Source organism: Primulina huaijiensis, chromosome 14 (genome assembly GCF_012295235.1).
Source record: "Primulina huaijiensis isolate GDHJ02 chromosome 14, ASM1229523v2, whole genome shotgun sequence".
Taxonomy (NCBI): domain Eukaryota; kingdom Viridiplantae; phylum Streptophyta; class Magnoliopsida; order Lamiales; family Gesneriaceae; genus Primulina; species Primulina huaijiensis.
In genome coordinates this window covers 7,121,371-7,136,160 of record NC_133319.1, presented here as the reverse complement: position 1 = coordinate 7,136,160, position 14,790 = coordinate 7,121,371, and the positions used below count along the sequence as shown (strand labels likewise).

At 37.5% G+C, this 14,790-nt stretch overlaps 1 protein-coding gene across 1 annotated transcript; it reads right to left on the bottom strand.

The window, feature by feature from the left end:
* Positions 1 to 1,075: 1,075 nt before the first annotated feature.
* LOC140956632 (uncharacterized) lies at positions 1,076 to 3,681 on the bottom strand. Its single transcript, XM_073413459.1, has 8 exons — positions 3,409 to 3,681; positions 2,699 to 2,779; positions 2,517 to 2,605; positions 2,291 to 2,365; positions 1,857 to 1,966; positions 1,698 to 1,775; positions 1,557 to 1,616; positions 1,076 to 1,409 (listed from the first exon to the last, which is right to left on the bottom strand). Exons 1-8 carry the CDS (start codon positions 3,529 to 3,531, stop codon positions 1,285 to 1,287), a joined length of 741 nt encoding a protein of 246 aa, XP_073269560.1. The 5' UTR covers positions 3,532 to 3,681; the 3' UTR covers positions 1,076 to 1,284.
* Positions 3,682 to 14,790: the final 11,109 nt, after the last annotated feature.

Sequence of the window (14,790 nt, the reverse complement as noted above, 5' to 3'; positions counted from 1 at the left end):
ATATAACTTGGAAGCATGAATATCTTCTTGTTGAAAGTACTGTATTTTTACTTTTCCGACTCTCTCAAACCAAACATTGTTTTCATGATCACAAGAAAAAAAAATGGAAACGAAGTTTGCATTTTAATTACAAAATTTTTAAAATATCACTTAAGGAAGTTCACCAGCTAATGCCATGGTTGCTACATATTAGTTAGTCTACCTTTCTCTTTCAATTTTTTTTTTTTACCGTTAAAATTTATAAATTTTATTGACGATATCGATCGTTACAAGATTAATCAGTCAAAACAGAAAAATATCTAATTCAATTACACGATCATCACAAGATCATCCGTGTAACTTTTATTAATTTTCTAATTCAATTTAAATTTCCATCTAATATATAATTTTTTTAGTGATAAATTTAAAGCATTAGAAATCAAGATTTATCCACTAATTTATACACAACAACGTATGCATACAATATATAAGCAAATAGTCGCATTCAAAGATTCGACATCAAACGGTTGAACGTACCTGGACTTGAACGCTGGCAAATACATATTTATCCTCATAATCGGTAAAATTTTCTACAAAATTTTGTTCTCATGCGAAATACGAATCTAGACGTGATTATTGAATTTATTCGTGGGGTGTTAAATTAATAGTACCCACCTAGCAGAGGTGAATGGATAAAGGGCAGAGAAAGAACAGAAAATAATAAAGTGAATAATAATAATTTCAACAAAGAAAATTATATTTTAAAAGTGAGAAATCAAACTATTGTTGTTGATATCTGATTCAAAATTCGATCCACAGATATTCAAGAATTTCAAGGACAACGAGAACCCGTTTATGATTTTGTCAAGGCACACCCAACTCTTGGTTGAGAAAAATGAATGCTAAAATTGAAATTCAATGCCGAGTTTGTTTCGAGCCTTAAAAATCAAGAAACAGATAAAATTAATTATTCACAAGTATTTTCTTTTAAAGATTTAAACGTAATATAAAATGAAAGAATATTTTCCTAGAATTACAATTAATGGTCTAAAAAGATATCTAGGGGCAAAAAGGCTTAACCCAAGAAAGCAAACACTTCTAAAAATGGTTGATTCTGGCTCATTATAACACATATTGTCTAAACAAAGCTTGCTCACATACATAAACAAACATTTATCTCAGCTGCTGACATTTTTATGCAAAGAAGCCACACTTTTATGAAATGCAAAACAAGCTTTCAACATAGCACCAACTGAAGCCAAACCAAGCATTTGTCTTGAGCAAAACAGAAAACCAACATTCCAACTATGCTTGGTTGCCACCACCCCTTGGGCGGCCATCCAGTCTGCCACGGCCCCCATCCATTCTTCCACGGCCCCGGCCATAGCCTCGTCCACCAACTCCACCTCTTCCTCTTCCGTATCCACCACCTGTCGGAAAAAGGGTAAAATTACATACAAGAGAGTCTGAAGAGCATTTGACCAACAAAAGTACAGACAAACCGGAAGAATGAAAAAACTATTAGTTTTCAGAACATCGGCACCATTTTGAAGTCAAGAAAGGAAAAATATACTGACCTTGATAACCCCAACCACCACGTCCACCACCTCGACCCCAGTTAGAATATCCGTCATTATCTGTAAAAAAAGAATGTGCAGAATATGCATGATGAATACGGACAATTTGGTTGCTCAAATCATAAGACATGAAAGAAATACCTTGGTAGTTGGTGTATCCACCTCTGTTCCAACCACGGCCCCTCCCCCTACCACGACCTCTTCCTCGTTCATAAGTATCTAAACATAAAAAAGCACCAAACTAATGCTTTGAGATGTCAACGATATATCGAACAGGTCAAATTGCAGTTGCTTTTCTACCTCTGTTACTCATGTTGTACACTATGTGCGCTTGTTGTCTTGGAGGTTGTTGCTGTGGCTGATAACTGTTCCACTGTCTAGATTGATCCACATGAGATGGAGCTTGATACCTAAATAAAAAACAATCTAGAGAAGGTTACTTTGCATCAAGGAATAAACATCTGCAGAAAGTATTCAGATTCTAGTAAGCCCCCGCCAATGAGAAAATATACTTATTTATTCATGCTTACAAATCAAAATAGCTGCCGAAATTATAAAAGAGTGAAAAGCACAAGATAATGCTTGCATGTTAACATAGCGAGGAGAAAAACAACAGGTCGCTAAAAAAATAAATCACAAACTTTTTTGCATCATATAGAAATATTCCATATTATCGTGTATGCCTTTCTACCATGATAGATGTTTTACTAAGACATACGGGGCAGAACAGTTACCCAGGAGAATTCTTGTTAAGCTCCTTCAAAGACAGGGTGATTGAAATCATGGAGACATGGCGGGTCTGCTCCACACTGTACTAGAAATTAAATCAAATTAGAGACTCGGAAGCCCACTCTATACATGGACAACGGTATAAGAAGTATCGACTAGAACGTAATAACAGGTCAGTGTATGATAGCAGAGGACAATCATAGGGTGAATCCGGGAATAGGAGAAACTAACATCTGAAGGCCCTCTTCAATGGGTTCGAAAGTGTCAGTTATGCTCACTGAACTGATGGCAGTGTCCTGGTGTATTCGAGGAATCCTTCTCTATTTCCAAAGATATGCAATAAATTTTTAACATTGCATTGAAAAGAAAAGGGAGAAAAGAAAGCAGCATGAAAACAGTATCCGCATAGCAACCTTAATGATCTCTGCAATAGCTACTGTCTTGCTAATAGCTTGACCCATTGCTTTCAAGACGATCTCTTTCACTCGCCTCTCCTGAGAAATAGATTAAAAATAGAATCACATTCGCAGTACCATTTTAGGAAATTGCAGGCATTTCTAGAGGTCCAAAGCAGTCAGAGTTACACTTGGCATATAAAGAGTAACTATTGTTTTTTCCCATTGCAATCAAATGATTTACAAAGGCGTACACCCTGTCCTCTATCCACATAATGTAAGGCTGTGCTTTGATTTTGTCTTCCAGAAACATTTTCCATTTTTAAAAAGGAAAAAAGACTCTGATATCTAGTTTTCACTGCTTTCCCAAAACCTTATTTTAACATCTCCTAATATAATCATTACTTCTAACTATTTTAATCTTTATCATAATACAATGTCATATCTATCTACTAATATGTGTATGCGTTCTAAATAAATAAAATACATGTGAAACATGTTAATCCAAATATCCGATTACATATGACCTTCCTCTCCCCCAAAAGGGAATAGCACATAATAATCCGCTTGGGACCAATGCAGCTGCCCGAAAATGAAACAGATGCATCCAAACAGATCAGAAGAAACAAAATGTACAAAAACAGATTTTCTAAAATAATATCGTAAAAATAACAATTTTTTTCCAAAAAACTAAACAAGAAGAAATCAAAGAACAGAAAAACAAGTACCTGAAGAAGGGTTGTGGCATAGGTGATATAGTTACGAACCAAACCCTGGGAAGTGATTCGGATCTCATTCTCGTTAACAGGAGATTCAGGTTTCGGCTTCTCCACCTTGTGGTACCGATCCATTGCAGATTTGGTGGAAATGGAAACCCTGGATGTATGGAGAATTTATCACTATTTTATTAAGATTTTTTAATTTATTTTTTTAATATATAGATATAGATTTTGTGTGTAGGAAGCAAGTGTTGGGAGATTGGAGAACCACAGAGCGAAAGGTTAAAAATCTTTCGGAAAAAAGAACAATACGAATTCCCTCTTAAATCGTGATTTGGGCTTCGATTGGCCTATTCTGGTAGATAGAAGCCCAACACCTTATTGGGCTTTCAAGACTATAAATAATTTTCGGACAGATTTTTCTTTGGGTTTACAAATAACTTTTTCCTATAATTATTTTACTATTTTTTTAACTTTTTGAATAGGAAAATATTTAGTGATTTCTTAAAAATTATTTAAAATAGTTTATTGTTTTAAATTACATTATATTTATTTCTCATAATATATACGCTTATTAATAATAATTTTGGATTGTAAAATATTAAATAATTTCATATAATTATATACTTGATCTACTATTTTAAGCATACAATTAATAAGATCTAGTAAAACTAATATCGATCTTACATTATTATTTCACTTTTATGATATTTAATTCAACAGAGAATGGACAATTTTGTTACTAATTTCCCAACAACACAATATGGCGCAACCGTGATAAGTCAGCTAGAAATGGATGTATTGTCACGATCCATGATGGTGAAAGTCAAGAGACAGGATCTTCAGCTTTTCCGTGGTTGAAAATGAGAATATTGATCTATTCTTTGCCTATGAGAAACTGAGACTAGTAAGAAGCCAACCGTTTAGAAAGTTTCGGCAGTCACTGATGAGGAAATGTCATTCGCTGCTCAAGATGACACTGAGATGACCGAGGAGAACCAAGCTGGTAGCTCAAAGGCTCAAATTCATGTTGAAACCATCATCCAAGAACATATTCAAGTCCATTACTTGGAAAAATAAAAAGAATCTACTGAGCTTGCTCTTCTTCAATCTCCCACTCAAACTCAAACTCAAACTCAAACTCAAAAAGATCTCTTAGAGATTTCCCTCATCTCTGTGGATGAAGTTGTCTACTCCTTCTCTCAATTTGAATTCGATCAGAGTATAATGGGCCACTCCTCTTCAATGATTGAAGATTCTACAACTAAGAAAGAGGGACATTACGCTAAGGGAGAACCAAATTTAGAATTTTGTCAACAATCCCGGCCCCATCTGCTGATCAGAATTTTGAAGACCCCAGTGCATATACCAACATTCTTCCCGGTCAAGACATTGTTATCTTCTCGTGACAGCCTGGTTCGGAAATTAAGTGGCTGATCCACGGCCTGAAGAACTTGAGATTCCAGCCACTTACGCACCCGTTGATCCTCAAATCGGCAGCTCATCCATTCCACTCCTCCACCAACTTACTTTTTAATCGGGCTCTCCAATTCTTGAAAAAGAATCTCCTTCTGTCTAAATTTAAATGTCTTTCATAATTCGACGACAATTATTCAAAATTTTGGCTCGATCAAGTCAAGTAGCAAATCAAGGACCTCTCTGTTGGATCTCAGTTTTCTACACACCCAAACGCAGCGGAAGTTTTAAAATTTTTATTTTATTTTGACAATCAAAATATATTTGATTGGGCGTTTGTATGGTGTTCTGAATCAAACATTCATAGGGCGTTAGAAATTATACATTTGTGAATTAAATCACTTGGCTCCAACTACTCCGGTATCAACGGATTAGCTCTTGATGAATCCCTACGAACTTTCTTCGAGGAACTCCTTGTTTGATCCTCCTATCAAGTCCACGACTAGATCCTCTTCCAAATTGCACTAGAAAATATGGAAGAGATTTTACGTATGAGAAAAATATTTGAGAGACGGCTCAGATTTCTTTCTCAGGAGAGGTGGCCGAATTTTTTTTTTTCTTTTGGAAGAGTGATTCTCGAAAATATGGTGATAGGAGACTAGGGTTTTGACTTCTCAAATCACTTTTATAATCAACCCATGATCTAATTATCATAGTATAATAATTAGGCTCTTTAAATAACATTAATGGGCTTGATTAATTAATTGGATTAGTCCAACTAATTAAATCAATTAATCAAAGTCCATTAATAATTTTAATTATTTAATATGTTAGACTTGTACTCTTACAAGCCCATTAAACATATTAACCACCATATTTAATTTATTAATTAATAAGCTCAACATTTGAGTTTAATAAATTAAATCATTTATAAATTCAACATTTGAATTTATTATTCAAATTATAAATTTAATTCCTTGAATTTATATTACCTCCAAAATTTAATATTTAATAAACCCAACATTTGAGTTGAATAAATTTAAATTCTCAAATTTTATAAATTCAACTCCTTGAATTTATTCTCTCAAAAATTAATTAAAATAAATTCAACACTTTGAATTTACTATATTATAATATAAATTCAACATCTTGAATTTATTCTCTCAACCGAAACAAACGATTCATTACTTGTGTGACCCTCAATGGTTCAGGGATACAGCTAGCCGTGGGTTCACAACTCTTTGTGATTCAGGACATGATCCTTTATTCGCGCTTACCATAGTTAGCCCCATTCTTTTCATCAACACCTTGATCAAAAATGTCAGAACTCATTTCTGATTGCACCCATCGGATCATGGTAAGAGCGTCTAGTATCATCGTCCCATGATCCCATAGGTATCACTGATAGTGCCTGCAAGAACCAGTCGATTATGATTAACGTACAGTACGGTCCTTTCATCTCATATATCGCGATAGAATCTGCAACCATTGGTTCATCGAGGGTTGCATATTAATTCGATAACCACGTGATAACTATAATAGTTGCATCGTGTGTACAATTGGAGAAATCTTTCTCTAACGTACATATCATACTCTGGCCAGAGATTCCATGCACTATTATTACATCAGATCACATAGAATATCCACACTCGTAGGTGAGCGGTGAATCCCCAACTACAATGCACTGGCTCCTATATGTGTCGCAACTATACCCAACCTTGCCACCTGATGACTCTCCTGGAGCCGGTAAACGAGTCAAAGCACAGCCCTAGCATATAGAGCCTCAGTGTTGTCCCGGGTCGTAAGGACTAATGGTGTACAATCATAACCACAGACTTATCCTCTCGATGAATGATAACCACTTGGAAAGTCCGAGAGAGGGTTATTCGGTATAATCATCATATGCCTACCCATCTGCATGTTTGGACATCTATATGCCCTTACCAAGAAACGCGGTACATAACATCACAGATGCTAGTCTCGAGTTCAAGCGACCTTTATCCCTGTTTTAGGCGGCTGAATCGACTAGGAACAAATTTAGAATATGCCGTGTTTACAAATGAGTTTCAACATCGAATTACGATTCATTTGTATTAAAGCATAATCAAGGACTTTATCTATGCTGTTTGCATGGGTATACAGATAAAGAATAACGAAACCATTAAAAAGTAAATTATATTAAAATAAAGATTGTTTATTACACTTGAGTCAATAAATTCTCCAGCCAACAGTTGGCTTACATGGCATCTACTCTAACTGAAACGTCCTGCCCTTTTTACTACTTTAAAAGTACTAGAAAATTTTTTTTTTCTAAATTTCGTCCCTCCCATTAAAATATTTTTATAAAATATTTTACTCTTTAAAATGAAACATCAACGAAATAGTCATAGAAATGAAATCGTCAATTTGTTTTACCAAATCTAAAAAGCAATAATTTGAAAAGAATAGCTCATGCTAAACCTCTCAAAAATCTCTCAAAAAGCATAAATAACTAGTCTTAAAATCTTTAATTATAAATCATGATTCATAAGTCATAAGTGCGGAAATAAGTAGAAGCGCTGGTCCTCGGCCTAGTGAGTCTAAAGACTCAACACACCATAATCTTTATAGCAAATAATATATATAAAACCACATGCAACAGTGAAAATACTTTTACGTAAAATAACTTTTCATGACATGCAAACACAACTTTAACTTTTTCCTTTTTCTCAACATGACATGACATAAAACCTTTAACATGATCATGAACATTTTTCCTTTTCCATTTCCTTTTTCTTTGTTGAATTCAGATCGTTAATTGTGACTTTCCTGACATGACATGATATGATCGATGGATCCATTTACATATAATCACAGTACTGGGCGGTGGGGACATCAGCGACGCTCTCACCGGTCAACTGAGCCTTGGCCTAACATGATCGAATAGAAATACGATCGTCGGGGCTCCTTCTGGGACCTTCTCCCATAAATAGGCTCCTTCTGGGGCCTTCTCCCCTCACGATATTCCCATTCTTCCTCAAACCTCATAACCTCATATTCGCAATAATAGAAACACGATCGTCGGGCTCCCACTGGGACCATCACCCTCACGACATCGCCATTATTAACGAATTAGTCACAATCACTTCACCTCCTACAACATTTTTCATTCACATCACTTTATAAAAATCATGAATACAATAACATTTTTTCATTTTTGAAACCAAACATGCAACATGTATTTTAAATTTCTTCCTTAAATAATAAAAATCAAATAGACATTTAAAAATCATAATTTAATCATGAACATTTCATAGACATTTAAAATCTGTCATAATATCATGAAAATAGCATTTAGGGCACTGCCATGACGCTTACAAATTTTCAGGTGTAAAAAGACCGTTTTACCCCTGGACTAGACATTTTTTGATTTTGACTTTTTTCTTGATTTCATGACTCTAACATGTGCCAAATAAATATTTAAGCGTAAATTAATTTTCTCATAATTTTATTTAGCTTAAATATTATACTTTTTCATTTATCATTAATTAATTGTTTTGACGGTGTTTTAATCCCGAAAAATCCAAAACTTTAATATAAAATTCCTAAATTCTAAATTTAGACTTTTTATATTATTTTAGCCCTTATGGACCACGACTCAACCCCCGTGAGCCGTTTTCCAATTTTTCTTTATTTAAAAACCCTAATTGACACCTAAAATTTGACCCCGAGCCAACTTTCGATTTTCACGAGTTAACCCCAAAACCGTGTCAAACCAAAACCTGACCAACATCCTAAATTAGCCTACTGGACCCTTACTTCATCAAGGAACCCAGCCAAAGCAAAAAACAAAGGTCCCCAATACAACCCTACGCTGGCCGAGAGTTTCCATGTGCTTGGACTCTATGTTTTGGTGTCTAGACCCTAAGCCAACGCTCCAGACCCTGAACCATCCTCTAGGACACCTACCTAGGACCCTAAGCCCTGGACCGAACCCTCACCCCTGAGCCCTGGACCGAACCCTCACCCCTGCACAAGCTGCGCAAGTCTGCGCATGCATGTGTCCTTTCTCGGGTTGGAGTCCTTGCTTGCAAGGACTCCTCCCAGCCTTCTTAATCCGAGTCCTAGCTTGGATAGGACTCTCCCCTAGACATAAACAGACCCTAGGCCAGCCTTGAACCCAAGCCCAGGCCCAGCCAGCCCCTTATCCCATGAACCCGATCGCCCCAAGCCCTTGACAGCAAGGAATCGGCTTTTTCCTCGTTTCCTTGTTTCTGTTGTGAGTTTGTTGATTGGTTAGGACTCTAGTTTATATAAAAGCTTTGCTCAAACATAACATGACATCATGGCAATCCCTTAACAAGCCTAGAACAAGTTTTTGGATCAAACCTCATGAATTTAATACATGCAAGTGCCATAATTCGAAAATACAGAAAAGTGGCTTTATGTTCTTCATGCATACAGTATTTAAACATTATTATGATATGATGGACGAGAAAAGGAGATGTATGACGTGTCTTTGCGTTAAATACGCTCGAATATCCGTTGACGACGAAGAACGGGACGAAACCTAGGCTAACTTCTCCTTGAGCCCCTTCGAATTTCTTCCCACAGCTAGGATATGTAGTGCCGTGTGTGTGTGGTGTCTTGGGAGAATTTTCAGAATTTAAAACTAGGTGGCCGATGGTTTATGCTAGAAGAATAGGGTTTTTTGTGGTTTTTTAATACTTTAAATATTAGTTAATGGCCTTCAAGGTTTATTAGGCCTAATAAGCCATCTAATTGGGCCAATTAGTCTAATGAGGACATAATTAAAATATTAACAAAGTTTTTCTTTTATTAAACATGTGAATTTATTAGCCGAGTTGCCAAAAAGTTCGTATTTTAGTTTAAAAACCAACACTGACAAAATTTATGTCCCGGCGTATAAAATCACCTCAAAACCCTATATTTCCAAAAATAATAAAAAGCAACACTCTTATTTTAAATAATTAAAAACAATTATTTAATAAAAACATTTTTCGTTTTTCAGCCTTCGGTCCCTGTTCCTCGATCGTCACTTGAATAATCCTTAAAAATACAGTTTTATGCATGATGACAATAAAAATCTCATTTAGCATATAAACAAGTATGTCACATAATTAAATAGCAATTAAAATCAGTCATTTACTTATTTTTCATTATTACCTAGATTCGCATGCAGTTGGATTACGTCGTCTTAATTTTGGACCTTACAATTCCTCCCCCCCTTAAATAAAATTTCGCCCTCGAAATTAGAACTTACCGAATAGATCTGGATAGCGACTCTTCAAGTCCATCTCGGTTTCCCAAGTAGCTTCTTCTTCCGAGTGATTCAGCCACTTGACCTTGACCATTTGAATGACATTGTTTCGCAATATTCTTTCTTGCCTTGCTAAGATCTGGACAGGTCTTTCCTCATATGTCATATTTGGAGTTAATTGGAGAGGTTCATAATTAAGCACATGTGACGGATTCGACATGTACTTCCGCTACATCGAAATACGGAACACATTATGAACTCCAGAAAGTGATGGTGGCAATGCCACTCTATCAGCTAGTGTCCCAATCTTTCCAAAATCTCAAACGGACCTATAAATCTTGGACTAAGCTTGTCTTTTGTAATGCCCGAGATTTTAGTACTGTAGTCAGACATTGATTAATTGACAAAATTGAGGTTGTAAGAGCTCGAGTGGGGTAGCCGGGCGTCGGTGCAAGACAAGCCAAGAAGTTGGACAGAACCTGTGGCGCCCGAGCGGTAGAAAAGGACCGCCCGAGCGCCAGTGCACCACCAGCTTTGCCTTTTGACAGAACGTTTGACGCCCGAGCGGTAGTTTTTGACCGCCCGAGCGCCAGTGGATAACAAGTGAGCACTCGGGCAGAACGTTCCGCGCCCGAGCGGTAACTTATGACCGCCCGAGCGCCGCCTGAGAAACAAGAAGAATGTGCCACGTTGCTTGGACATGCATTTGACATATATAAGTTCTTTCTTCTTCAGAAAGCTGAAGAAAGGAAACGAGAAACTTGCCAGAAATCCTTACGCCTTTTATTTTAGGAATTTGAAGTTTGTGCAAGATCCGCCCGTTAGAATTTCAATCCGACTGCGGTACCGTGTTTCTATCGACGAGAGCTTCAACTAGACATAAGTTTTATTGAATTTTGATATGGTTTGAAATTATGATATTGTCAGAATCGGATAGGATTGATATATGATGTTCTTGAGATATTAGACATCGTAGAACCGAGAACAGNTTGTGTTTCCCTAAATCACATACTATTTGTTATTATTTGCATTGATTTGATTTGATATGCTTGTTCTATTGATGTATAGAGAGCATGTGTTAGACGAATATTAGATGAGTGATCTTGTGACAGAAGTACCTGATAGTGGCGGGATCGCCACGGGCACATTGCACGATGTCACAAGATAGTGTATTGGCGATAGTGCCACAGTCTGTGACGGATAGGTCAAGACACTGGATGTTTGGTTACATCGACGTGGATAGAATCGGAGTTTCTTCTATTACTGTTGGTCGATATAGGAATACCAACGTCTGGAAACCGGGATCCCTAGACTAGGATTGAGTCTAGTCTGAGTCGTGGAGTCACGAGTATGATTGATAGTTTGATATTAATTATGTTTCAGATTTTGATATATATCTGATATCTGCTTCATTCTTTATATTAATTATATGATTGCATGTTTCGTTGATTTATACTGAGATTTATTCTCACCGGAGTTATCCGGCTGTTGTCGTGTTTGTATGTGTGCATGACAACAGGTGGGACAGGTTCAGGGTCGAGGAGATGAAGAGAGAGATCGTGATTAGAGTGGAGACTATGGACTTGATCTAAGATAGGGTTGAACACTTGATATTTAGTAGTTGAACATTAGTTTGTAAATGATTGTATATAGTACAAGACTTGTACTTTACCTTTATACTGATATGTATAGTAGAGTGATTCCATTACGTTCCGCATTTGATATTATATTTAAAAAAAAAAATTTAGACCCTGTTTATTATAATTGATTAATTAGTCCCAATGACGATTAAGAACATGATTAACGTCCCAGTCCCCACATCTTTCTTGCCAAAGCGCATAACACCCTTCATAGGTGCTATTTTCACAAATACATGGTCGTCCTCTGCAAACTCCAAGTCCCTCCGTCGCTTGTCTGCATAACTCTTTTGTCGGCTCTGCGCCGTCTTCATTCTATCGCGAATTTTGACTCTAAGCTCGGTAGTCTTTTCAATCACGTCTGGACCAATCTCTCTTCTTTCACCAACTTCGTCCCAATGAATAGGAGATCTACATTTTCTTCCGTAAAGTGCTTCAAAAGGAGCCATCCCGATTGATGATTGATAGCTATTATTGTAGGTGAACTCCACTAGAGGTAATTTTGGTTCCAAACTGCCTTGGAAATCAATAACACATGCTCGAAGTAGATCTTCCAAAATCTGTATAACTCTTTCTGACTGTCCATCGGTTTGAGGATGAAATGCTGTGCTAAATAATAACTTGGTCCCCATTGCTGCATGTAGGCTTTTCCAGAAAAATGACGTGAATCTCGGATCTCTGCCAGAAACAATGGATACATGAATCCCATGCAGACGAACTATCTCTCGGATATGCAAGTCGACGTACTGAATCATGGTGAAAGTCGTCTTGATAGGTAGGAAATGCGCTGATTTAGTGAGACAATCAACTATCACCTATATAGCATTGAACCCCTTAACTGTCTTTGGCAATCCCACAACAAAGTCCATGGTGACATTTTCCCATTTTCACTCGAGAATAGGGAGTGGCTTCAATTTCCCTGCTGGTCTTTGATGCTCTGCTTTAACTTGTTGGCAAGTCAGACACTCGGATTCAAACTTCAGAATGTCTCTCTTCATGCCTGGGCACCAATATAGCAACTGCAAATCTTTGTACATTTTCGTGCTACCCGGGTGAATGGAATAAGGTGTGTCATGAGCTTCCTTCATAATAAGACCTCTCAACGAATCGTCACTAGGAACCCATAATCGATCTCGATAACGAACTATACCATCCACCTCTGAATATAATTTCCGACCCTTGGCTTCATCTCTAGCTCTCCACTTTTGTAACTGTTCATCAGCGGACTGCCCATCACGAATTCTATCTCTCAAGTTCGACTGTACCGATAATGTGGCAAGATTAGGGGCCTCGCCCCTAGCATACACTGTCAGCTCAAACCGCTGTATTTCGGACTACAACGGTCTTTGGAGTGATAGATGAGTGATAACTGCTGCTTTTCTACTCAGTGCGTCTGCCACTACATTAGCTTTTCCCGGATGGTAGCTAATGTCACAATCATAGTCTTTTACTAACTCAAGCCATCTGCGCTGTCTCATATTCAGCTTCTTTTGGGTGAAGAAGTATTTCAAACTTTTATGATCGGTGAATATCTTACATTTCTCCCCATAAAGGCAGTGTCTCCAAATTTTCAAAGCAAAAACTACTGCTGCAAGCTCAAGATCATTAATGAGGTAGTTTTTCTCGTGAATCTTCAAATGTCTCGACGCATAGGCTATAACTCGGTCATTATGCATCAGAACTGCGCCCAATCCAAGTTCAGATGCGTCGGTATAAAGAACATAATCCCTTTGCCCCGATGGCATAGCTAAGACTGGTGCTGAAATCAAGGCTTGAATCAACTTGTCAAAACTGTCTTGGCACTCTGATCCCCATATAAACTTTGCATTCTTTTTGGTCAAGGATGTCAAAGGTACTGCAATAGAAGAGAATCCCTGAATAAACTTGCGATAATAGCCAGCTAATCCCAAGAAACTGCGAATCTTGGTAACACTCTTCGGTACTGGCCACTCTTTCACTGCCTCGACTTTGCTTGGATCAACTTCAACGCCATTACGAGAAATGATGTGGCCTAAGAATGCCACTCTATCGAGCCAAAACTCGCACTTGCTGAATTTTGCATATAGCTTCCTGTCTTGTAGTACTTGCAATGCTGTCCTCAAATGACGACTATGCTCCTCTTTGTTCTTCGAATAAATCAATATATCATCAATGAAGACAATAATAAACTGATCCAGATACGACTGAAATACGCGATTCATGAGATCCATGAAGATCGCTGGTGCGTTAGTCAGACCGAATAGCATGACCATAAACTCGTAGTGTCCATATCTGGTACGGAATGCTGTCTTATGTACGTCTGACTCTTTTACTTTCAACTGATGGTACCCAGATCGAAGCTCAATCTTAGAATATATCGATGCTCCTTTCAACTGATCAAATAAATCTTCAATTCTTGGCAGTGGATACTTGTTCTTGAAGGTGACCCTATTAAGCTCTCGATAATCGATGCAAAGACGCATACTACCATCTTTCTTGTTCACAAATAATACCGGTGCGCCCCATGGAGAATAGCTAGGGCGAATGAAACCCTTGTCTAGTAACTCTTGGATTTGATCTTTAAATTCTTTCATTTCAGCGGGTGCTAGACGATAAGGCGCTTTAGATATAGGAACGGTGCCCGACAATAGATCAATAGAGAATTCTACATCACGGTCAGGTGGAATACCGGAAACGTCCTCGGGAAAGACGATAGGAAAATCCCTCACAATATCAACATCTTCTAATTTCTGACTGATGGATTCCTGTGCAGTAGTGACACATGCTAGATAAGCTTGGCATCCATGCTTAATAAGCTTCCTCGTACATAGACAAGAGATAATGTGCGGCATTTGCTTGTTTCTTGCCGCCTCGAAGACAAAAGATTTACCACTAGGTGGCCTAATAGATACCGATCGCTGACGGAAATCAATCGAAGCTCCATTCGCTGATAGACAATCCAACCCAAGTATAATATCGAATTCGGGCATAGGAAGAACAATAAGATCTGCCCGCACAACATCCTTGCATAAACGAAGCTCCAGATTCTTGACAATCTTAGACGTGAGCATTTGATCACCGGATGGAATTGAAACTTTG

Excerpts from the sequence above, each read along its gene's own strand:
- LOC140956632 (XM_073413459.1), bottom strand. The coding sequence starts at position 3,531 with ATGGATCGGTACCACAAGGTGGAGAAGCCGAAACCTGAATCTCCTGTT. Across the intron at positions 2,606-2,698 it reads CTATTGCAGAGATCATTAAG|AGAAGGATTCCTCGAATACA; the intron begins GTTGCTATGCGG and ends CTTTGGAAATAG. Across the intron at positions 2,366-2,516 it reads ATTGAAGAGGGCCTTCAGAT|TGTGGAGCAGACCCGCCATG; the intron begins GTTAGTTTCTCC and ends TTTCTAGTACAG.